The 22,415-nt window shown below is 59.7% G+C and overlaps 2 protein-coding genes across 4 annotated transcripts in view; both read right to left on the bottom strand.

Annotated features, from left to right (window-relative positions):
- The window catches only part of LOC309611006 (uncharacterized protein), a gene marked incomplete at its 5' end in the record, with an annotated part of 253,615 nt that extends 238,700 nt beyond the window's left edge, over positions 1 to 14,915 (bottom strand). The window contains 5 exons of the mRNA XM_082354704.1: positions 4,910 to 7,427; positions 11,359 to 11,652; positions 13,644 to 13,714; positions 14,374 to 14,538; positions 14,813 to 14,915. Coding sequence (XP_082210830.1) covers positions 6,483 to 7,427; positions 11,359 to 11,652; positions 13,644 to 13,714; positions 14,374 to 14,538; positions 14,813 to 14,915 — 1,578 coding nt within the window. The 3' untranslated portion in view covers positions 4,910 to 6,482. The remainder of the gene's footprint in view (positions 1 to 4,909; positions 7,428 to 11,358; positions 11,653 to 13,643; positions 13,715 to 14,373; positions 14,539 to 14,812) is intronic.
- SYT2 (synaptotagmin 2) overlaps positions 1 to 22,415 on the bottom strand; it is an 86,506-nt gene that overhangs the window by 19,645 nt on the left and 44,446 nt on the right. For 2 of the 3 annotated variants that reach the window (XM_082397399.1, XM_082397396.1), the window contains exon 1: positions 16,791 to 17,002. The exons of the other annotated variant lie outside the window; for it this stretch is intronic. The gene's annotated coding sequence lies outside the window, so the exon portion shown is untranslated. Of the gene's footprint in view, positions 1 to 16,790; positions 17,003 to 22,415 lie in introns of those variants that run through there. 3 annotated transcript variants of the gene reach the window in all.

The raw sequence follows: 22,415 nt of genomic DNA, 5'->3' as shown, positions 1-22,415 counted from the left end.
ATTAATTTTCTAGCTCGTTTTGAAAATAAATGGCCCATTTCTGTGAGTTCCTCGTGTGCCTGCCGGGGTCGGCCGTGGACACCTGTACCTGGAGCCAGGCCACGGCCCGCGTGGAGAAGCAGAGCCTGCTCTGCACCGGCCCCAGGGCCCCAGCCTTGGGAAGTCCCTCCCTGCGTCTCACTTCAATCTCTCCTGCTCCAGCCACGCGCCATTGCCTTCCCCCGCGTCTGGGCTGAGATGAGCAAATCCCAGGCTTCCGCCTGCACGCCCGAAAGTGAGGATGGTCAGAGAAGAAAGTTCCCGTGAGGCCCCACACATCTGCCACGGGCCGTTCTCCCTGGACCTGGAATCCGGGTGCAGGATTCACAAATCACAGACGAGCAGAACCCGGACCCCGAGAGCCCAGGGAACCCTGCACTCCACGCGGTCCAGAGCCCATGTGTGAAATGTCACACGGGGAAAGGCTGCACGCCCCTCCAGGTGCACCCCAGCCACTACCTCGGGCGCAGGGGGCGGGGACACCCCGTCAGGGACCGGCAGGACCCCAGCCCGACCCCACCCAGCACCCGCAGTGTCTCCCAAACCCACAGGCGCCCTCATGGGCCTCAGGGTCTCAGCGAGCAGGTGGGGAAGGGGGGACCACGAAGGGTGACTGAGGGGGGTCCGTGGACACGGGGACCACAGGCTGCCGGATGCAGGTTGTGGGAAGGAGGGGGGAGCAAGGCTGGGCCTGGCATGGCCCCCAAGTGTCAGGGGCCCAGGGGCACCCAACCTCGTGCTGTGGATGCGGGCAGGAGGGGCAGCCCCGCGCCCCGGCTGAGCAGTGATGACCCGACGGCACAAACCCGCCCTGCACGCGGGACCGCAGCCCCACGGCCCATTATCCTGCCTCCAGACGCACAAGGACGCGTTGAGCTAAAAACCATTAAAAATGGACACACTGTCTTCCCGGCTAAACGTTACGGGCTCTGACACACAAGGGCTGCTACACACGGCCCCCTCGAAGGAGCTGGGACGGGGGCTTGGGCTGAAAGCAAATGCCTTTTAATGTGAGCATATGAGAGTGTGTGCTGTGTGTGTGAGGTGTGTGTAGGTGTGAGGTGTGTGTGGGTGTGAGGTGTGTGGTGTGTTTGTGAGATTGTGTGTGTGTGATATGTCTGCAGGTGTGGTGTCTGTGGTGTGTGTGTGTGTGAGGTGTGTGTGTGATATGCGTGTGGCGTGTGTGAGGTTGTGAGGTTGTGTGGTGTGTGTGGTGTGTCTGTGTCGTGTGTATGTGGCATGTGGTGTGTATGTGTGGTGTGTCTTTGGTGCAGGTGTGTGGTATGTGGTGTGTGGTATGTGTCTGAGGTGTCTGTGGTGTGTACAGTGTGTGTGTGTGGTGTGTACAGTGTGTGTGGTGTGTCTGTGGTGTGTACAGTGCGTGTCTGTGGTGTGTACAGTGTGTGTGTGGTGTGTACAGTGTGTGTGTGGTGTGTGTGGTGTGTACAGTGTGTGTCTGTAGTGTGTACAGTGTGTGTGTGATGTGTACAGTGTGTGTGTGGTGTGTACAGTGTGTGTGTCTGTAGTGTGTACAGTGTGTGTGGTGTGTGTGTGGTGTGTACAGTGTGTGTGTGTGGTGTGTCTGTGGTGTGTACAATGTGTGTGTGTGGTGTGTCCAGTGTGTGTGGTGTGTCCAGTGTGTGTGGTGTGTCCAGTGTGTGTGTGGTGTGTCTGTGGTGTGTCCAGTGTGTGTGTGGTGTGTCTGTGGTGTGTACAATGTGTGTGTGTGGTGTGTACAGTGTGTGTGTGGTGTGTGTGTGGTGTGTACAGTATGTGTGTGGTGTGTACAGTGTGTGTGTGGTGTGTGTGTGGTGTGTACAGTGTGTGTGTGGTGTGTACACTGTGTGTGTGGTGTGTACAGTGTGTGTGGTGTGTGTGTGGTGTGTACAGTGTGTGTGTGGTGTGTACGGTGTGTGTGTGGTGTGTGTGGTGTGTACAGTGTGTGTGTGGTGTGTACACTGTGTGTGTGTGGTGTGTACAGTGTGTGTGTGGTGTGTGTGTGGTGTGTACAGTGTGTGTGTGGTGTGTACAGTGTGTGTGTGGTGTGTCTGTGGTGTGTACAGTGTGTGTGTGGTGTGTACAGTGTGTGTGGTGTCTGTGGTGTGTACAGTGTGTGTGTGTGGTGTGTCTGTGGTGTGTACAGTGTGTGTGGTGTGTACAGTGTGTGTGTGGTGTGTACAGTGTGTGTGTGTACAGTGCGTGTGGTGTGTACAGTGTGTGGTGTGTGTGGTGTGTACAGTGTGTGTGGTGTGTACAGTGTGTGTGTGGTGTGTGTGTGTACAGTGTGTGTGTACAGTGTGTGTGGTGTGTACAGTGTGTGTGGTGTGTGTGGTGTGTACAGTGTGTGTGGTGTGTCTGTGGTGTGTACACTGTGTGTGGTGTGTACAGTGTGTGTGTGGTGTGTGTGGTGTGTACAGTGTGTGTGTGGTGTGTGTGGTGTGTACAGTGTGTGTGGTGTGTACAGTGTGTGTGTGGTGTGTGGTGTGTACAGTGTGTGTGTGTACAGTGTGTGTGGTGTGTACAGTGTGTGTGTGGTGTGTACAGTGTGTGTGGTGTGTGTGGTGTGTACAGTGTGTGTGTGGTGTGTGTGGTGTGTACAGTGTGTGTGGTGTGTACAGTGTGTGTGTGGTGTGTGGTGTGTACAGTGTGTGTGTGTACAGTGTGTGTGGTGTGTACACTGTGTGTGTGTGGTGTGTACAGTGTGTGTGTGGTGTGTGTGGTGTGTACAGTGTGTGTGTGGTGTGTACACTGTGTGTGTGTGGTGTGTACAGTGTGTGTGCGCGCCGTGGAGAGGGAAGAGCAGCGGACAGGGGTGACGGGCTGACAGGCTCTGAGAAGACCACCGACCCCCTCACCGCTCCCCCGCGTGGAGCTGGCAGGCGGGGCCTCCACATCTGGTGGAGCCTGTCGCCATCCCCTACCCCCCAAACACGCATACACACACGGCGGGACCGCAGGTCACACAGGAGGACGGAGGCCCCAAGGCCACCGGGGAGGGGCCTCAGCAGGGGAACCGGAGAGGCATGTGTGTGACACGTGTGTGATGTGTAAACACCCATGTGATGCGTGTTATATGGCCGCACGTGGGAACATGAGGCGCCCTGGGGCCGGAGGCTACACCCTGAGGAGGGGCCGGGTTCCCGGGTGGTCACATGGCACAACCACAGCGCCTGGGGGCTGGGAGAGCTGCAGGCCACCTGCATCCGCTGGCGTCACCGTCACCTCTGGCCCGTCCCTTGGGCGAAGGGGTCTCTGCCTCCGAAGGTGCCAGGAGACCTGCCCCCTTCCCTCCACCCTCTGCAGAGCGGCACCCCTCCTCCCGGGGGCCCCAGGCTTGAAGACGTCACCTCTGTGAGCAGCACGAGGTGGGCAGTGAGGGGACGCTGGAACCGGACCATCCCAGCCGGGCAGCCCCGGAGACGGACTCTGTCTCAGAGCCGATCCCTCGGCTCCGCGCAGGGCAAGTGTCCGTCCCCAGGGCAGCCGCTGAGATGAAGCCGCGTGTGTGTCGGATGCAGAGTGGACCCCAGGACACACACGTGCCCTTCCTCGGTCCCCTGCGTCACATGTGCGCATCACCTGACCCTGTGTCCCCAGAGCGAGGGGGCAGATGTGGCCCAGCGGCCCAGGCGGCTCTGTCCAGGAAGCAGGGGAGCTGGGAGGGGCGGGTGGGAGTCCGAGGCCCCCCCCCCAGCTCTGCCCGCTCCTCAGACTGGTCGCTCCTGCCCGTGTGACAGCCCCTCGTGTGAGCAGCCCCCAGAGCAGCCCGGCTGCTGGGCCTGGCAGCGGGTAACCGAGAAGGTGGGGTCCACTGGGCGCTGCCCTCTCCCCTCCGCAACCACCATCCTGCCCGCCAAGCCCCCGCTTCAGGGAGAGGAGGGAGACCCACAGCAGAGGCAGGCCCGTCAAGGCCAGACCCACGCACCCCGGGGCCCAGCGGTCACGGTCTGGGCGGGCGGGCCTGGGGTCCTGGATGGCCCAACCGGAGGGAGATAAGCAAGCGATCCTGGGGAGGGGCAGGGCAGCTCAGAGCCTCCAGAGAGTCGGGGGGTTGAGCGTGAGCACCACCTCCCTGATTACCTAGGCGGCGGCGTCTGCCCGTCCAGCCTAGGGAAGGACCCCTGGACGTCTGACTGTTTGGAAGTCCACCCTGCACCTGACCCTCCCTCTCACGCGCTCCCCCAGGTCCCCGCAGGCTCCCTGCTGAGCGGGCAGTCCCCCAGCAGCTCCAGAGATCCACAGACTCACGCCCTGGTGGGCGCGCAGCAGACGGGCTTCTCCCCATGACGGAGGCCTCCCTGAGGGCGTGGACCCCGAGCTCCCAGCCCCCCGCCAGGGCTCCTTCCCCAGCCAGCAGGTCCCACTGTGGGAGGACGGGGCGGGGGGAGGGGGAGGCCCCACGAGGGCCACGTTGCGTTTCTCTCCACGCTCAGCCCCGTGAGGTCAGTGCTTGGCGCCCACTTCAGAGATGAGCAAGCAGGCTGAGCAGGGACGAAGTCACCGCTACCGCATTCCCTCCTCCTCGGGACCCTCAAGGGGCAAACGTCACGGGGGCTGAGCCAGGAGCCCTGCCTGCCCTCGGTGGGGCGGGGAGTCAGTGAGGAGGATGCAGTCTGTCCCCTCCATTTCCACGAGGGCCTCCTTCCTCCCAGACGCCTGGCGGGCCCTGGGGAAAAGGCGTGCCCAAGGCTTCCCTGGTGGCACAGTGGTTAAGAATCTGCCTGCCAGTGCAGGGGACACGGGTTCGAGCCCTAGTCCAGGAAGATCCCACATGCCACAGAGCAACTAAGCCCGTGCGACACAACTACTGAGCCTACGCTGTACAGCCCACGAGCCACAACTACTGAGCCCGTGTGCCACAACTACTGACCCCGTGAGCCACAACTACTGAGCCCGTGAGCCACAACTACTGAAGCCCATGTGCCTACAGCCCGTGCTCCGCAACAACAGGCCACCGCAACGAGAAGCCACGCACCGCAACAAAGAGTAGCCCCCACTTGCCGCAACTAGAGAAAGCCCGCGCACAGCAACGAAGACCCAACACAGCCAAAAATAAAATTAATTAATTAATTTTTTTAAAAAAAGAAAAAAAAGACATGCCCTTCACTCTTCACACAGAGATGCCTGTTCCCGCCAATACCCCTGACAACTCACCGTCTCGTGCGAATCCCAGGACACGATTATCCTCCCTGAAGAAGCCAGCTTCCTCCTGCCTGACCCGCCACGCCTCTCCTGGCCCAGACACTGCCCTGTGGCTTTCTCTGCTTCTCCTCCAACTCCAGCGGCACCAAGGACTGGGGGTCTAACCTTCCCCGGCAGCTCCCCGCTTCACAGTGTGGGAGCACAGATCCAGGCTCAGAGTGAGGAAAGAATCTCTGCCTCAGCACTTGCCGAAATCCTGATGGGATGTTGGTTTTGTGAGGTAATGAGTGCCCTGTCATTGGGAGTATTCAAGCTGAGGATAGACCACTACTGGCATGACCCAGGGAGCGACACAGCGTTGGCCTAGACGAATTTCAAGGCCCCCTTTCTAACCCCGCACGTCTCTAAATCCCTGACACCTCCACCCCACCCCTACTGCCAAGTGGCCGGTTCCCCAGGCAGCTTGTCCTCAGGAGGAAGCTGCCACCCAGTTTTTGGGGAGCCCAACGGTTCTCTTTATAACATCACTACTCTTGCAGGGACAGCCTGGCGGTGTTAAAATTAAATACAAAATAGAGACTAGACTTCAGAAATTCCCTGAGCAGACAAAACCATTTAAGCCACGTAAGCAAAAGTACATCTAGCTTATTTCATGAACATAAGCAAACCTTAACCTAGGTTACTTCTTGTAAATGCCTCTGACAATCATAAAAGAAACAAGTCATCGTCCTAAAGGCCGCGGGAGACAAAGGCACACCTCACCCTACCGTGCTTCGCAGATATCGTGTGTTTCGCAAATCGAAGGTCGTTGCAGCCCCACGCGGAGCAAGTCCATCAGCACCATTCTCCTGACAGCCTTGCTCACTTTGCGTCTCTGTGTCACATTTTGGGAATTCGCACAATATTCCAAACTTTCATTATTATTATATTTGCTGCGGTGATTCGCGAGCAGTGATCTTTGATGTTACTAGTGCAGGTGTTTGGGCATATTTTTTAGCAATAAAGTGTTTTGTAATCAAGGCACGTATGTTGTTTTTACAGAGATGACGCTACTGCACACTTAAAAGACTGCAGTCTGGCGTAAACATAACTTTTAGACGCACAGGCAAACCAAAAACTTCGTGTGCCTGTCTCTACTGCGGTGTGCCTGCTGTCACTTTTGACCAGTCCCCTGGTGTCTGGAAACCTTGCTGCAATGAGCAACCAAGGTGAAGGGTGAACACTCTCCCGGGCACCAGATGCACCATCCTGGGCATCCCGCCTGAGCTGCCCGTCAGTCTTTGAATTTGAAAGCTCCCAGTTCACAGTTGGTCCTCACATGCCCGATAAACCCTGATGACACTATTTACTGATTTGGTGGTTTGAACTGTGCTATTTCTGGGTTTAGAACAGGGGTCGGGGTAGGGCGGGGGCTGCTCCGGGGCCTGGGCTCTGTCTGCTGTTGCCACCCCGCAGTGAGCGGGCCACAAGACAGGGCAGAGTCTGGACCAGATGGGGACCAGCCCGGCTCCTGCCAATGGAGGGATGGTGGAGGGGGTGCTGGCAGGAGAAAAGGGAGCCCCGGCCCAGCCCCCCGAGTGCGTGAGAGGAAAGGTGAGCGTTGGAGCGCCTCGGGGCAGGCAGGCGGTCCAGTGGTTAGGACTCGGCGCTCTCACTGTCGTGTCCCGGGTTCGATCCCTGGTCGGGGAACTAAGATCCTGCAAGCTGGGCTGCAGCCAAAAAAAAAAAAAAAACAAAAGGCCCACGGAGCTTAAAAACAGAGGGAGGCACAGGCACGGGGGCGGGGGGAGCTCAGCAACCACAGGCGGGAGAGGCCACCCTGGAGACTGCCCACACTCGGTGGAAAGACTGGGGGGAGGCAGGCCAGGCCTGCAGGACTGCCCCGGCCTCAGGCAGCGAAAGAGCCGAGACCCAGGGACACGCCGGCCGCCTGCCCAGAGGCACTCCGGTGGTCCCCCTGGGTCTGGGCCGCCACAGAAGCCGTCCACTCCATCTGGCGCGCAGGCTTCTGGAGGAGACAGCCATCGCTCACATCCTCCACTGCCACCTGCCAGCTCGCAGAAGGCACTTCCCCAGAGGCGCCGCTGATCCCTCTGCGGGTTAAAGGCTCGGGACACAGCGCCTGGATCCAGGAGGAGCTCTGACCAGCAGGTGCCAGAAGCGCGAATGCGGAGTGGAGGGAGGGCCAGGAAAGGCTGCAGGACGCGGACACGCGGAAGGAAGACGCACGGCGGCCGCGGCGGCCTCTCCCGGTGTCACCAGACGGGGCTGGCAGGCTCGGAGTTGCCTAACGCACACCGGGCACCTACTGTGTGCACAGCACCTTCCCACGGATGAGCCCAGCCCAGGAAGGAGGGCCGAGCCTCAGAAGCCGGCTCGGTGCTTCACCGCTATGAGGCCACGGAGGCTCCAGGGAGCAGGACCGGGGCACAGGTGCGGGGCACACAGTGACGCGGCTCTTCCCGGGCTGACATCCAGGAGGTCCCCAGCCCCTGGTCTGTGGTGGGGGCCCCCTCCTCCCGCCCCCCGCACTCAGCCCCCACCTGGCTGGTCGGCACACTAGGTGGGAGAAGCGTTGCTGGGAAGACGGCGCAGAATCTCCACGGGAGGTACGACCTGGAATCGGGTCCCCCAGCCCCTGCTGCACAGCAGGAAATGAGGCCCAGAGAAGGGAAACCTCTTTCCAAGTCAGGAGGGGAGTCAGAGCTGGGACGCCTCCCTCGCCCCAGCCCCAGGTGGAAGGTCCTCTCTGCCTCTTAAGAGCCATGTGGGAGGCTTTCCATACTGGGGGGACACAGGAGCCCCTAAAACCGCACACGGGGACAGAGGATGCAGGGCTCTGGTCACCTCCCCAGGAGGGCCATGTGGTGGGCAGGGAACAGTCCCACAGCACTGCACTCAGGCCAGTGTGTCGGGTTCAAGCCCAGCTCCCAGCGAGTATCCTTGGAAGCTCTGAGCCCCAGGTTCCTTATTCTGTAAAATGCGAATAATAGTAATAGTACCTGCTTCACAGAGAACTGGGGTAATTGAAGGAGGCTGTCCACATACAGGACTCAGAACAGGGTCAAGTAAACAGCAGCCTTAAAAATAAGTACCGTTGGGACTTTCCTGGTGGCCCAGTGGTTAAGACTCTGCGCTCCCAATGCAGGGGGCCCGGGTTCGATCCCTGGTCAGGGAACTAGATCTCACACGCATGCCGCAACTAAGAGTCCGCAGGCCGCGACTAAGGAGCCTGCCTGCCTCAACTAAGACCCGGCGCAACTAAATAAATAAATATAAATAAATAAATATTTTTTTTTAAAAGTACTGTTGTTCTCAGTCTCCATGGGAACTGGTTCCAGGACCCCTCAGACACCAAAATCCGAGGACGCTCAAGTCTGTTATATAAACCGGCGCTGTGTTTGCGTATAACCTAGCACATCCTCCAGCACGCTTTAGCTCCCCTCTAGATTACTGATAATACCTAATACAATGTAAATACTATGTAAATAGTTGCTGGCATGTGGCAAATTCAAATTTTGCTTTGTGGAACTGTCTGGAATTTTTTTCAAATATTTTCAATCTACAGCTGGTTGAATCTTCAGGTGTGGAGGAGAACCCACGGATGCAGAGAGCAGACTATATACCATTTGACCCAGCAATCCCACTCCTAGGTATGTACCCAAGAGAAATAAAAACATTCATCCTGTCAAAAACCTTTACACGGGGCTTCCCTGGTGGCGCAGTGGTTGAGAATCTGCCTGCCAATGCAGGGGACACGGGTTCAAGCCCTGGTCTGGGAAGATCCCACATGCCGCGGAGCGACTAAGCCCGTGCGCCACAACTACTGAGCCTGCGCGTCTGGAGCCTGTGCTCCGCAACAAGACAGGCCGCGACAGTGAGAGGCCCGCACACCGCGATGAAGAGTGGCCCCCGCTTGCCGCAACTAGAGAAAGCCCTCGCACAGAAACGAAGACCCAACAGAGCCATTAATTAATTAATTAATTAATTAATAATTAAAAAAAAAACCTTTACACGAATGTTCACAGCACCAGCGTTCACAACAGTCAAAAACCAACCAAAATGCCCATCAACAGATGCATGGATAAATACACTGTGGTCTATCCCTGCAACGGAATATCATTCAGCAATTCAAAGGAATGAAGGACTGATACATGATACAATGTGGTTGGACCTTGAAAATATATGTAAGTGAAAGAAGCAAGTCACAAAAGACCACATAATGAACGATTCTATTTATGTGAAACATCCAGGGAGACAGACTGACAGAGACAGAAGACAGACTATCCACTGGCTAGAGGTTGGGGAAAAGGAGAACAGCAGTGACCACTAATGTTTATACTTTTTCTTTTGGGTGAAAAATGTTCTGAAGTTAGATGGTGGTGGTGGATGCACGACTCTAAGTGCACTAAACCCACTGAACTGTGCACTGCAGCTGAGTGACCTGTACAGTACGTAAATTATGTCCCAGTAAAGCCGTCTTTAAAAGTAAAAAATCTACAAACCCCTGTAAGGTAAGGGGCTTTGATCACAGTTTTGAGGAGGGTGATGGGTTCAGAGAGCTCTAGCATCGGCCCACAGTCTGGGCAGGAGGCTACAGGGTCTGACTCTGGACTCTGTGGTACTGAACTCCAAGTCTGGGGCTCTTTCCCGAAGCTTCTCCCGAGCCCGAATCCAGCCTGACCCCCAAACACCTTGGGAAAAGCCTTCGCCCCTCCTCTCTCACGGAGCCCCTCAGGAAGTCCTTCTAGCTCTCTCATCACACCTCCAGCTTCCTGAGGGAGGACGTTCCATGGGACCTAAGGTCATGGCCAAGGTCACAGGAGACAGGCACCTGACCAGGACCCTACACTCCAGCCAAAGCCCAACACCTTCTTTAGGAAGCCAGGGGGTGGGGCGGACGAAACGCAGTGGGCTATGGGGGCTGTGCTCGCTTTCGAGGTGACCCTGGAGGTGACCTTGGCAAGGCAACTCATCTCCAGGGCTCTTGGCAAAATGATAATGAGGAGGCGACATTTCCAAGGCCCTGAGTAGCTCCGAAGACTTAAAGTAGCCTCTCCTCTCCATACCTGCCATTCACCCCAATGACCAGCCAGAGGGCTATGGGGCAGCGGGCATCTCTCAGTTGGTGGCCTGGGTACCTGCAGCGTGCCACTCCCCATCCTCAGCAGAGGCCCTTGGCCTAATCATCTGCCCAATACTGTCAGCAGGCAGGAAGGAAGGCGGCAGGCGAGGGAGGGGACAAGGGTGCCATCAACCAGGGCCCTGGACGCGCCTGGCGGGCAAGGTGCTGAATGTGCCTCAAGCCACCCTCCGCCCCACCCCGCCTCCTCGCACTGCAGACAGCCTGGCCGCGGGTGAGGAGGAAGGGCCCCCCTGCCGTCCCAGGGTCACCAACCAGGTGTCCCAGCTCGAAGGAGACGTTCCCCCGCCCCCGACTCTCTGCTTGTACAACCAGGGACCACGTCCAGAGACACTCCCGCCCGGAGCAGGCCGACCAAGGAGGAGCAGACGCTGGGAGAGGGCGGGCTCAGCCACCCAGAACCCGCTGTCCTTGTGGGGAGAGCGCCGCAATGGGGCTGGTGCTGTTTGTAGAAAGCGCAATAGGCCAGAGCCTCCGCCGGGAAGCCCGCCTTGGTCAGAGGTGAGACGGGAGGAGGCCAGCGTCTCGGACCGTCATCCAGGGCATCCTGGGGGACGCGAGGCAGGCGGTCACCCTTCTCCACCTTTCAGAGGGGACAAATGAGGTCCAGGGGTGGGGAGACGCAGCTTGCCTGGGGCCGTGCGCGGTAACTTCACAGCAAAATCACTGGATTCCAGGTCCTTCTGACCAAATACCGTCACAGCCTTGCCTCAGCCCCTGCTCTAGGCTCCCACGCTGCTTCTTTATCTACAAAGTGTCCCTTCGGTTTGAAGAAGCACCATAATAACAACAGCGAAATCTTCATACTCTTACTGTTCTCAGAGCTTCACATAAATATTTATACACTGGATCCTCGTATCGACCGTATGGCATACACACTCTTTTATTCCCACTTTAAAGATGAGGAAACTGAGGCGCCCAGTGTTGCAGTAACTTAGTTACGGTCCTGCAGGAGATGGGATCTGGACGAGGCGCCTGGCACCTGGGTGGCGGTGCTGGGCACCTGTGACGTGCCAGGTCCACACACCCCAGACCCCACCCCGATGGGCCAGGGCCCCGGAAGACGCAGGGAGTCCGCTCTGGGCTGCGCTCTCGCCCAGGGCTGTGCGCGAGGGGTCCCGGCGGACAGGCTGCAAGCTGCCTCCGGCTGAAGGCTGCCCCGCTGCCCCTGCTGCTGCTGGACGGCTGATCAGACCAGGTCGCAGGGCTGGCCTGGGCGGGGGAGGCGGGGGGCCCTCCCTCAGTCTCCCTGCCGCTGCCCCAGGTCCACGTGGGACGTCGGTCGCCCTGGCTCTCCGGTCTCCGGGGACCGCCAGCCCTGTGATCGTCTGGGGGCCAGGGGGCCGGGGTTAGTCTTGGGTGGCAGCCCTGACCACCAGGAACGTCGCGGGGCCCCTCTGGGGCAGGCAGCACGGCCAGAGCATTCCCAAGAGAGGAAGGGGGCTCGGTGGATCCACCCACAGTCTCCCACCTGGCGGATTCCCACGGCAGGCGGCCCCTCCTGTGCCCCGTGCAGCCCCAGGGCCTCGCCCCAGTCGCGTTCTGCTTCCCAAAGCTCCCTTCGTTAACCTGTGAAGGTGCGATCCCAGGCGACCACAAAAGCCACTATAGCAGCCGGCAGCTGCCGTGGGTTCAGGAACTGCATTTCAGTGGAAGAAAGGCTCCGGGCTCTGGCCCTCCTCCCCCGCAGGCCCTTCCCCAACGTCAGGACACAGAACAAGCAAGCAGGATGCAGAGAAGGAAAACGAAAAGATGACAAAACAAAGGCAGGACAGACAAAAGCAGGCACAGCCTCTCTTGACCTGACAAGGACTTTTGCCACAGCTTTCCCTGGGCTCAGGGGCCAGATAAGGAGCGAGCCTGAGCCCCGCTCAGGGGGCCATCCGCTCCGAGGCCTTTGTGCAGGAGTCCATTCCTCCAGGGAGCTGGGGGGGCGGCAGCTGCAAGCAATCAGGGAAATGTATCGGGGGTCAGGGCGGCGGGCGGGGTGCAGGCTCTCCGAGACACACACAAAGGGTGATTTAACATGGTGGATCCAAAGGCTGCCTTAGAAGCCGAGTGCTGATGCCGCAGGCCCCAGGCGCTGCGACCTCGCTTTTCAGAATCACTCCCCTCACTCCCATCCCACATCGGACTTATTTCCCTTCCTTTGCCACTGGGCAAATATTGACTTTCTTTCACTCGTGTCACCGATGGCACTGAGGCCAGCGGGCTGGCTATTGTCTCCTCTCTACAGGGCGGGCAGGCTGTCACGGAACAGCTCAGAAGGGCCGGCAGAGCCAGGCCAAGAGAGAAAGCCAAGAGAGGAAATCTGGGTCTTGGAAGTAATGTTTCTGCCTTTCTGTCCTCTCTCCCTTGCCCAAGCCCATGGGGTTTGTTTTTCCACGTCTGGCTGTCCTGCTGTCACGCAGCCTGTCAGGCCCAAGAGAAGCAGAGCAGCAGCTGGTGTCACCGGCAGAGCTCGGGCCTCGGAGCACGCGTCTCTGGCTCTGGGCGACCTCAGGCCGACCCTTTCATTCTCTTGGGCCTCAGTGTTCTAACCTGCAACCTGGGAATGTTGGATTTGATGATCTCACATCCTTTCCGCTTCAGTCAAGGCCCCTGACCTCGTGCTCTGATTTTAGAAGAGATGGAAAATAGCTGCTCCATGGTTCATGGGGAGAGTGGAAAGGGCACCGGACTGAGCACCCACAGGGCAGGTGCAGCCCCATCACCGGTGCTCGGATGCTGTGTGACACTGGGCAAGGTGCTCCCCCTCTTTGAGCCCAGCTTCCCCACCATCAAAATCAGAGACTGAGGGCTTCCCTGGTGGCGCAGTGGTTGAGAATCTGCCTGCCAATGCAGGGGACACGGGTTCGAGCCCTGGTCTGGGAGGATCCTACATGCCGCGGAGCAACTAGGCCCGTGAGCCACAACTACTGAGCCTGCGCGTCTGGAGCCTGTGCTCCGCAACAAGAGAGGCCACGACAGTGAGAGGCCCACGCACTGCGATGAAGTGTGGTCCCCGCTTCCCGCAACTAGAGAAAGCCCTCGCACAGAAATGAAGACCCAACACAGCCATAAATAAATAAAATAAATAAATAAAATAAAATAAAAAAATCAGAGACTGAATGAGATGATGCCCAAGGTCCCTTCCGGCGCCCCAGGCTGTGGTCCACTCACCACACACGGCCCGTGGGCGGTGATGCCTTTTCTCCAAGAACTTATTTTCCAGCCCTTTCCTCACGACTAACCTTGAACGGAGGCTGTCGGGCCTCTGCCTTGTATCCTTGTCACCAGGGGCTTCTGTCAGCCTCCCAGTTCCTCTCTGCAGACTCACCTCCACCTGCAGCCCCTGCCCCCAAGGCCCTGTGACGAGAACCAGCTCCTGAAGCCCCAGGCAGAGGTCAGCTAGAACAGGATGAGGAAGGCAGGGCTTCTCAGCAGCTGTGCGTGGCAACACCTGCGGGACGGTGGGCTCCGTCCCCACTCTTCCTCTAGCCTGAGTCCCCTCTGTGATGACACAGAACCTCAAAAAGCCCATTCCTCATGCAGCACTCAATTCACACTAAGAACTCCCCACATCCCAGAAGTTTTACATAAATTATTCCCGTGTAATCTTCAGAAGAACCCTAAGAAGTAGGTAACATTGTTCCCATTTCACAGATGACATAACTGAGCCTCAGTTATGTCAAGTAATTTGCCCCAGTTCACACAGCTAATACGGAAAGAGCCAAGATAGGAGTCTGAACCTGTCTGTCTGCAAAGCCTTTACTCTTAAGCATCAGCATTCTTGCTGAGGAGATGTCATCATCTCCTCGCAGGATGTCCCAGGACCTTAACAGAGGGGTGGTGAGAGGCAATGCCCGCGTGACTCCGCAAACCTCCCACCCACCCCGCCCCCAGCCTCAGCAAAGGCAGAGCCAACAGGGTCACAGGCAAGAGGGTCAGAAGGCCCTTCGAGCATCTAAACCAACCTTTTACTTTGCAGTTGAGAAAACAGGGGCCCAAGGGGTGTGACTTGCCTAAGGTCACATGGCAAGTCTAGGGTAACCCCACTACCCACCCACCAGCGCACCCGTGTTGACATCCCAGGGTCCCGAGGGCGCCCCCAGGCAGGGCCAGTGCCTCTGCCATTCTCCCGCTGCAGCCCTGGGTGCAGGTGTGCTCTGGCTGCTCACTCCCGGGGGCCAGCCTCACCCCCTCTCGGCTCCAGTTGGCTCCTTCCTCGAAGGCTGGGGGTGGGGGGGATGGAGTGAAGCCCATCTTGTAACTGCAGAAGGGATGGGAGGTGTGGCAGGAGGTGAGGCCGGGGGAACCAGCAGAAAAGAGGTGAGATTACAGGGAAGTCAAGCATTTTCTTTCTTTCCCGTGAAGTTTCTGCTGCAGAATCACTCGAATGATCCAAGACAGAGACAGAGACAGAGAGAGGCAAGCAGCGCCGCTGTCCCCATTCTGCAGAGATGCTCTGGAAGCTGCAGGGAGATCACACCGCAAGTCCACCCCCACCCCCCTCCTCCGGCCTCTGTCCCCGCTCCCGCAGGTCTTTATCTTTCTCATTGGCAGCAGCTGCTTGCTCGGGACTTGGAAGGCTCAGCACTGGACTAAACATCGTACATGTGTTTCTCATTTACTTCTCACAACAACCTACAACACCACAGCTGTTACCATTTTGTCGCGACAACTAACTGAAGCTCAGAGACGTAGAGTAACTTGCTCAAGGTCACACAGCCACTAACCAGTGAGCCCGGGCCTCCCGAGGATGCATGGCGGGGGCGCGCAGGACCAGACTGTGGCCCACTCATACCGAGTAACTCTCTCGAGCTGTCTCCACTCTGCGGACAGATGTGCACTGGGAATTCCAGGGCCACCTGCCCCATCACCCAACCAAGCCCACTTCTTACGATCAGACTCCAGCCCAGAACTGCAGCCACAGGACTGCAGGGCTGGGAGGGTCCCGGGGAGTCATCTAGTTCAACTCCTTCCGTGTATAGGCGAGGAGAGCAAGAAAGGGGCTTGCCCAAGGTCACACAAGGTCACACGAACGGGAAGCAGCGCCTAGAATTAGACTCAGGCCTCCTATCTTAAACCAGGACCCTCTCCACAGCACCCTGAGGCTCAGTGAGGAGCTACCGTCCATCTCCACTGGAACAGAGCCAGAGGCACCCCAAGGAGGCGTCAGGTTAGACGCTCCCAGCAAGGGCAGCGAGGTGCACAGCGGGTGCTACGGGCCATCGCGGTGCAGACCTTTCAGATCCTCCTCCTCATCCTGGACACAAGCGTGACCTTGGGAGGCCCCTGACACCCCCTGAGCCCACAGGCCTCCTGTCCAGCACTGGGAACTTTTCTCCAGGAAAGGCCTTGCCCCTACAAAGAGGGTGGGTGATGCGGAAGATTCTGAGTCTCACAGCCCTGCTGTCTTGTTGGAGGAGGGAGCTACAGTTTCCCCAGAGGCTAGGTCACAGGAGGGGTGCGCGGATGAGGCTGCACCCCCAACCCCTCAGCTCACCTCACTTGCGGGCGGGCCAGGACTGAGAGGGACTTCAGACACCGTGAACTCCAAACCCCCATTTTCCAGATGAAGATACTGAGGCCCAGAGGGATAAGTGAGCTGTCCAAGGTCATAGGCGGGGTTGGTATGGAAGCTTCCCGACTCCCCCCAGGCACGCTGGGAGCGCAGCTCCACACCGCCCCCCCCCGCCCCGCCTCCCCAGGAAGGGAGCGCTGAGCTGCTGCAGACAGGTGGGCGAACGAAGACGGCTCATTTCTAAGCGCCCAGGCCCGGCAGGTGCGCCCGTGGGCTTGTTCACCCACTGTCCTGCCCCCACACGTCCCCACTCCCCACTGGGGCACCACGCACCCCATCACCCGGAGATCAGAGATGTGCAGCAGCTCGTCCAAGGTCACACAGCAGAATGAGTACAGCCTGCTCTCCTACTGCCCTGCTGCTCCTTCCCCACCCCCTCCTTGGTCTCTCCAAGCTCCGCCGCTTGCCAGGATCCTGGGGACCTTGCTTCCCCCGATGTACCGGGCAGCGCGCTGGCTCGTGTATGAAAAAGTTTCGTGGAGAGGAAGGGGCGGAAGACGCCGCCGCCCATCCCAGGCCCGGACGGCCGCGGCCTGGCGGGGGACGCGGAAAGGAAGCGATCTCCGCGCTCCGCCAGGTCCCCGGCGCGCCCCGCTCCCTCACCGTCTCCGCGGTGGGCGCGGCTGGGGTCCCGCACCCGCACCCACTCTCCAACGCGCACCCATTCCATCCGCCCCCCGCGGCGCCCTTCACGCGGCTCTCGGAGAGGGGTTCCCGGGATAATTCAGGACACCTCCCCAGGGACCATCAGGGTAATTCCGGCGCAAGCGGACTTCCGGAGCCCCGTTCCGCACCCGGTTCATCCGCCGCAAGCGCCGAGCCCACAGTCCGGGAGTCCCAGGTGGGCGCCCGCATCCGCCCGCGCCCCCGGCCCCGGCCGCCCCGCCCGGCTCCTCTTACCCGGGGACGTTCCGGCGCCGTGAGCCCGAGCTCTCGGCGAGGGCAGCGGGCGGGACGCCGCGCTCCCGGAGTCCAGGCCCCTCTCCGCCTTCCCGGCGCCCGGCCGCTGCGGCTCCGCTCCGCCCGCCCGCTCCCTCGCGCGCCGCAGTAGTAACACCTGCCCCGCGCCCGCCGGCCAATCGAGATGCTCCTCACATCCGCCAGCACGCGGCGCGGGCTGGGCCTCCGAGGGCGACCCCCTCCGGCCGTCGCGCAAGTCCCCGCCCCGCGATCCCGCCCCCTCTCGGGCCGGGGCGGTGGCTGGCAGGAGGCGGGGGCGCGGGCGGGGAGGGGGAGAAGTTTGCGGTGGGCGGGGCCGGCCGCGCGCCCCCGGAGCCCCGCGGGGAGCCCGTCTCTGCGGAGGCGCCCCCGCCCGCCGCGCCCCCCCCGCGACACTCCCCCCAGCACCCCGCCACCCACGGGCTTTCCGAGCCTCTCGGGCTTGGGGATTGGCTGGGAAGGACGGCGGGCGGGGGGCCTCCCCGCGATCGGGAACCAGCTAACGGGTGGGAAGGAGCCGATTTGCTTCGGGGGCTACGGATGAAGGTTTTCCTGAGTCGAGGAAGAAAAGAAAAGGGAGGCGAAGAGGAGCGGTGGAGACAAAAGGGGCGGGGGAGGCGGGGGCGTCGGGCCCAAGAGCCCCGACAGCCCCGGCCCAGCACCCCAGCACCCGTCCGAGCATGAAGTCCCGACTGGTACCCAGGGCTCTCCCCCCCGCGTCTCGGGGAGGAGAGAACGCGGGCCGGGCGGAGGGGCCCTGCGGGAGAGGAGGAAGCGTCTGGGGCACAGGATCCCGGACCGGCTCCCTCATGGGAACCCACCGCTTCTGCCTCTCGAGAAGGCAAGGCCTGGGCCCCCTGAACACAGAGGCAGGTACTCCCCACCCACAAGGCGGGACGGGCAGGGAGGACGCCAGCCCGGGATCGCCTCTGTGCCTCGGTCTCACCCCTGAACCCCATACTGGGCCCTCAGCACCCACCGCCCAGATCTCAGGACCCCAGTTCAGCCGCGCAGAACTTAGCGCTGGTGCCAGGGGGCCCCCATCCCCACCTTCCCCCCTCCCCTCCACTCTCAGCAGCTCCTCCCCGGTTGCTCCCGGTCTGCATACTCAGAATCCTGGATCAAGTTTGGGGTTCGACCCAGGAAGTGACACCCCCAAATCCTGTGTTGGGGGAGGCCTTACTCAGGCTTCCGGGGCGCCTCATCTCCGCGGAGTCAGAGCAAGGAACCCCGGGAATTCCCGGTACCTGCAACCCCCCTTGTCTCCCCTCCTCCCTGCGTCCCCAGCCCGCCAGCCACATCGCTGGGAGCCGGGCCACTGCAGTGCGGCCGGCGGCACTGCTGCTCTCGCTGGGCTGGAGCCTCCCTTTAGAACCAGCCAGGCACGGACCCTGGTCTGCAGAAAACGCTGACTCGGGGTTTCCAGTATGCCAGCGCAGCAGGGAGTGTGTGCCACGCGCATACCTGGCTGGGGGGCACGTGGGCGGGAAGAGGGAGACAGGACTGATGCCCGAGACCCTCTAGTCAGTTCTGCTGACCCCTCACCATTCCTCCCGAGGGTAAGGGCTCAAGGTCAGCTGTTCAGCAGGAGGACACCAGGGGTTTCCTCCCACCCCTCCACACCCCCCACCCCAGCTGCTGGTCTCCCACACTGAGGGGGGACCTGTCACCCGGCTGTCCCTCTTCTGCTTCTCCCTGGAGAAAGAAATGCTTCTCCTTTGAAATCCCACAAAAGCATCTTTTGCCAGGAGGAGGAAGGAAGGGGCTGAAAGTTCCGCAGGCTGGACTCAGGTCAGACGCTGGGATTTCCTGACGCCCAGGGTCCCGGGATGCCATCCTGCTTGATTAGAAAGCCTGTGGCTTAATGATTGGACAGTCATGCTGCTTGGGTGCAGGGGGATGGATGAAATGGCCCTCATGACTCCTTCTGGTAAAATGGATCAAAAGATCCCTGAGCCTTGCTCAAAGCTGCCTCCAGTAAAGTGGTCCAAGAACTGATGAAATGGTCTAATGACAGGAAAACAAAGCATTTAGGCAGGGCTGTCTGCTCCTCCGGAGGATACCTGTGTTTGAGGTTTGAGCTCCCTTCAGTGCACCCTTCCCCTGCTGGGGGCTTGGGTTCTGAAGGGTCAGGTGACATGTGCACAGGCAGGGCCGGGGACTAGATGGGGAGGTGGGAGCACCGTGGCTCCTTGAAAAGAGGCAGCTTGGAGCCTCTCAAGCACCAGAGGACCCCCTGGGGTGGGTGGGGTAAAAACATCTTACAGCCTTGATCTCACTTGAGTCTTTTCAACAATCCCAGAGGCAGCAAGGCAAGGATGGGGCAGGTCTTCACTCCACTGTGGCACAGGAAGCCCCCAAAGGCTTCCCAAGGTCTCGTGTTGGTGCCGAGTGAGGCGTGGAGCCAGGTCCTGTGACCCCAGATGCTGGCCCTCCCCTAGTCCACACAGGCTAGTGCACAGCTATAGCTGCGCCTTCCTCCCGGACGCTCCTTACCTCCTCCCCGCCATTGCCCCTGCTACCCTGTCTTCCCCTGTCGGCTTCCGGTGCACATCACTAGACGTGGCCTTTACCCAGCCTCCAGCCTCACCTGGCACTGACACGCTTGCCTTCTGTGCTCCAGCTGCACTGATCCCCTTGCAGGTCCTTACAGGGCTGTGCTCTTTCCTGCCACACACAGAACCTCTGCCCACGCTGTCCCCTCCACCCACACTGTCACCCACCACCCCCTTCATCCTGCCAGCCTCATTCCCCGGCGCCTCCTCCCGTGTACCATGCTTCTCCTCTGCAGCACCTGTCACCTGTTCTTGTTCCTCTCTCCCCGTCCCCGGCCCGTGAGCTCCAGGTGGGAAGGACCTCAGTAAACCTCAGTGGTTCTGAGGCTCAGCATCTTCGAATCCTGGCGCTGCCGCCTGGATGCTGTGTGATCTTGGGCAACCACTCTATGCCTCGGTTTCTCACCTGCACCACGGGGGTTCTAACTCTAATTCTAAATCAGAGTTACTGTGGGGATTAAAGGGGTGATGTATGTACAGAGACCAGTGCGCTGCTGTGGCTGGCGCACGGCGTCAGCTTCTGCTGGTAAAGAAGGAACAAAGGGTGGACACGTCCCTCTACTGCCAGCCTTCTCCCCAGGGACCAAATACATCTCCTCTCCTTGCCCCCCAGCCCCCTCTCACTTCGCGGCTCCTGAACCCTAACTTCTGCCCCCGGCTTCCGGGATGAGCGGAGAGCGGCTGCAGCCACTCCTTCCCTCCCCGCCCAGGCCTGGCCTCTCCAGTGCTGGCAGCCGGGTTCTCTGCTTTGTCCCCGCATTGGCCTCGGGTGCCAGCACAGCCCGGGTGTGGAGCCCCGGTGGCCGAGCCGGGAGGCAGGGTGGCCTCTGTCACAATCTGCATCAGCGTCTCCCCGAAAGCCACGTCCAGTGAAATCCGCGTCCCCAGCCTCTGGAGGGGTCCTTTGGCTCCACCTCTGCAGAGACCCCCGAGCTGCCCCCGACCTGGGCTGAGGCCAACCCTGCAGGATCGGGTGGGGGCAGTCAGGAGAGGGCCCCAGGGGCCTTGGCTGTCTCCCTGGGTTGGCTTCCTGTTGCTGTACCATGTCCTCCTTTCTGTCTGATCTGGGCCTTCGTGAAGGCCGCTGCCGGGGAGGTGGACGGCCCTTCCCCAGCCCTACGGCCTGACACCCCACAGCTGGTCCCCTGGAGAAGTAGCCGTGGCAGCCTGGCTAGAAACTTCCCCCAACCCCCAGCCCGGGGGAGAGGGAGGAGGGAGGGAAAGGAGAAGAGGCCTCTCTAAAGGCTCTTGACCGAGTTCCCTCCCCACTTCAGACCTGTCCAGACAAAGTAATGATTCTCAGCTCTTCCTTCCAGAATTGCAGCAATTGGGTTTCTGCAAAGAGCTTCTAAATCCTGCAGTCACCGCCGTAACCACCACTCGTGCTAACGGTGGCCCTCCCACCCCCTCCCTCCTCCCTTCCCTCCTCCCTTCCTCCCCCTGGGCTTCACTGGACAACCTAAGCAGCAGTCTGGGACCACAGACTTTGAAGGACGGGACCCTCACTGCCGTCCCGGCCGCACGGTGGACGCTGTCGGGGTTAAGAACATAGGCTCCGCAGCCAGACGCTGGGAGTGAACCCTGGCTCTGCCACTTAGCAGCTGTGTGACTTTGGGCCGGTTACTTAACCTCTCTGTGCCTCCTCTGTAAAATGAGGACAAAAATTGTTTGTGCCTCATACAATCACTGTGAATATTGCATAAGTAAAAAAACATTAAAAAACTTAGTGTCTGGGACATGACGGGTGCCCAGTAAGCATTAGCTCTTTTTTATATTATCTCTACAGATGGGCAGACAGAAAAGCAGCTCCTGTTTACCAAGTGCCTTTCCACGTGCCAGGCAGTTTGTATGTCATGGCACAAGGGGTGCAGGATGGGCCACGTCAAACCTGAGGAGTCTGCTGACACCCCTCGTCCGGGAATTTATTTGCATCCACTTGTTGATGTGGGGCTAACGAGCGGCACCTGGGGAAACAAACTGCATCTACAGCTGGGCTCCAGGCACGGGTGGCGTATCTGGCACCCGTTAAATGGGGGTCTCGGATAAAGAAATGGTCAGAGAGAAAGAATGCAGCTGACAGTGAGCCAGACCCCACAACAGGGCTTGAGGGTCCGAGGGTGGGACCCTACAGGAGGGGGAGAGTGGCTGGCCCTTGACCTCCTCTGACCCGGTGACCTGGGAAACAGGGCAGGGCCCCGGCCTCCTGCTGGGAGACCTACCCCCGAAAGGAGCATTTCACCCCTGAGTGTTCTCATTCGCTCTCTGAAGGAGTGAGAATGTCTCGGGGGCACTGAGACAGCCCAGCTGCAAGTGGGCAAGTGGCCGCCCAGCAGAGAGGCACCTCGCCGGGCAGCTTGCGGAGGCTCCTGGGACGCTGGCCAGGTGAGGCCGGCGGGGGGTGGGGAGGTTTCCTGGAGGAGCAGGTGGACAGGGTCGGGTTCTGAGACGGTGAGGACAGGAGACACACCGAGTGCTCTCCTCGTGCCAAGCACTACCTACTTAATGCTTCTTATTCCCATTTTACAGAGGCAGACAGAGGTAAAGCAACCTGCCCAAGGTCACACAGCGAGGGAGTGGAACACGCAGGGTATGAGCTCTGATGTTCTGCTCAGAGGCTGCACCCTGCCCCCCTCTGCCACCTGCTTCGCTGATCAATACTGGGCCCCTCATTCCTAACTGTAAGCTGGACAGGGTGTGGACACTCGGGTCCTACCTAATCCTTACAGCTACCTTATGAAATGGGTGTTTGTCCCCAGCTCACAGCTGAGAAAAATGAGGCTCAAAAATGCAAAGAATTTGCCCGAGTTTACATAGCTGGGAAGTGCCAGAGCCGGGGTTCAGGTCCCCCTGCCCAGGACCACCGGCTGCCATAAATCCAGTTCCAGCCCCCCCTGCACAAAAGGCCACTGTGGCTTCACCCAGGCTTCACCCAGGCATGGGAGCGATTCCAAGGTCTCTCCAGACTCTGGCCAGACATGCAAGCCATCGAGTTTGGGAGAGACCCCCAAAGAGGAAAAGGAATTGGGTCTGA

This window comes from Balaenoptera borealis (genome assembly GCF_965194805.1).
Source record: "Balaenoptera borealis genome assembly, chromosome: 1".
NCBI lineage: Eukaryota > Metazoa > Chordata > Mammalia > Artiodactyla > Balaenopteridae > Balaenoptera > Balaenoptera borealis.
This window is presented reverse-complemented; position numbering and strand designations above follow the sequence as displayed.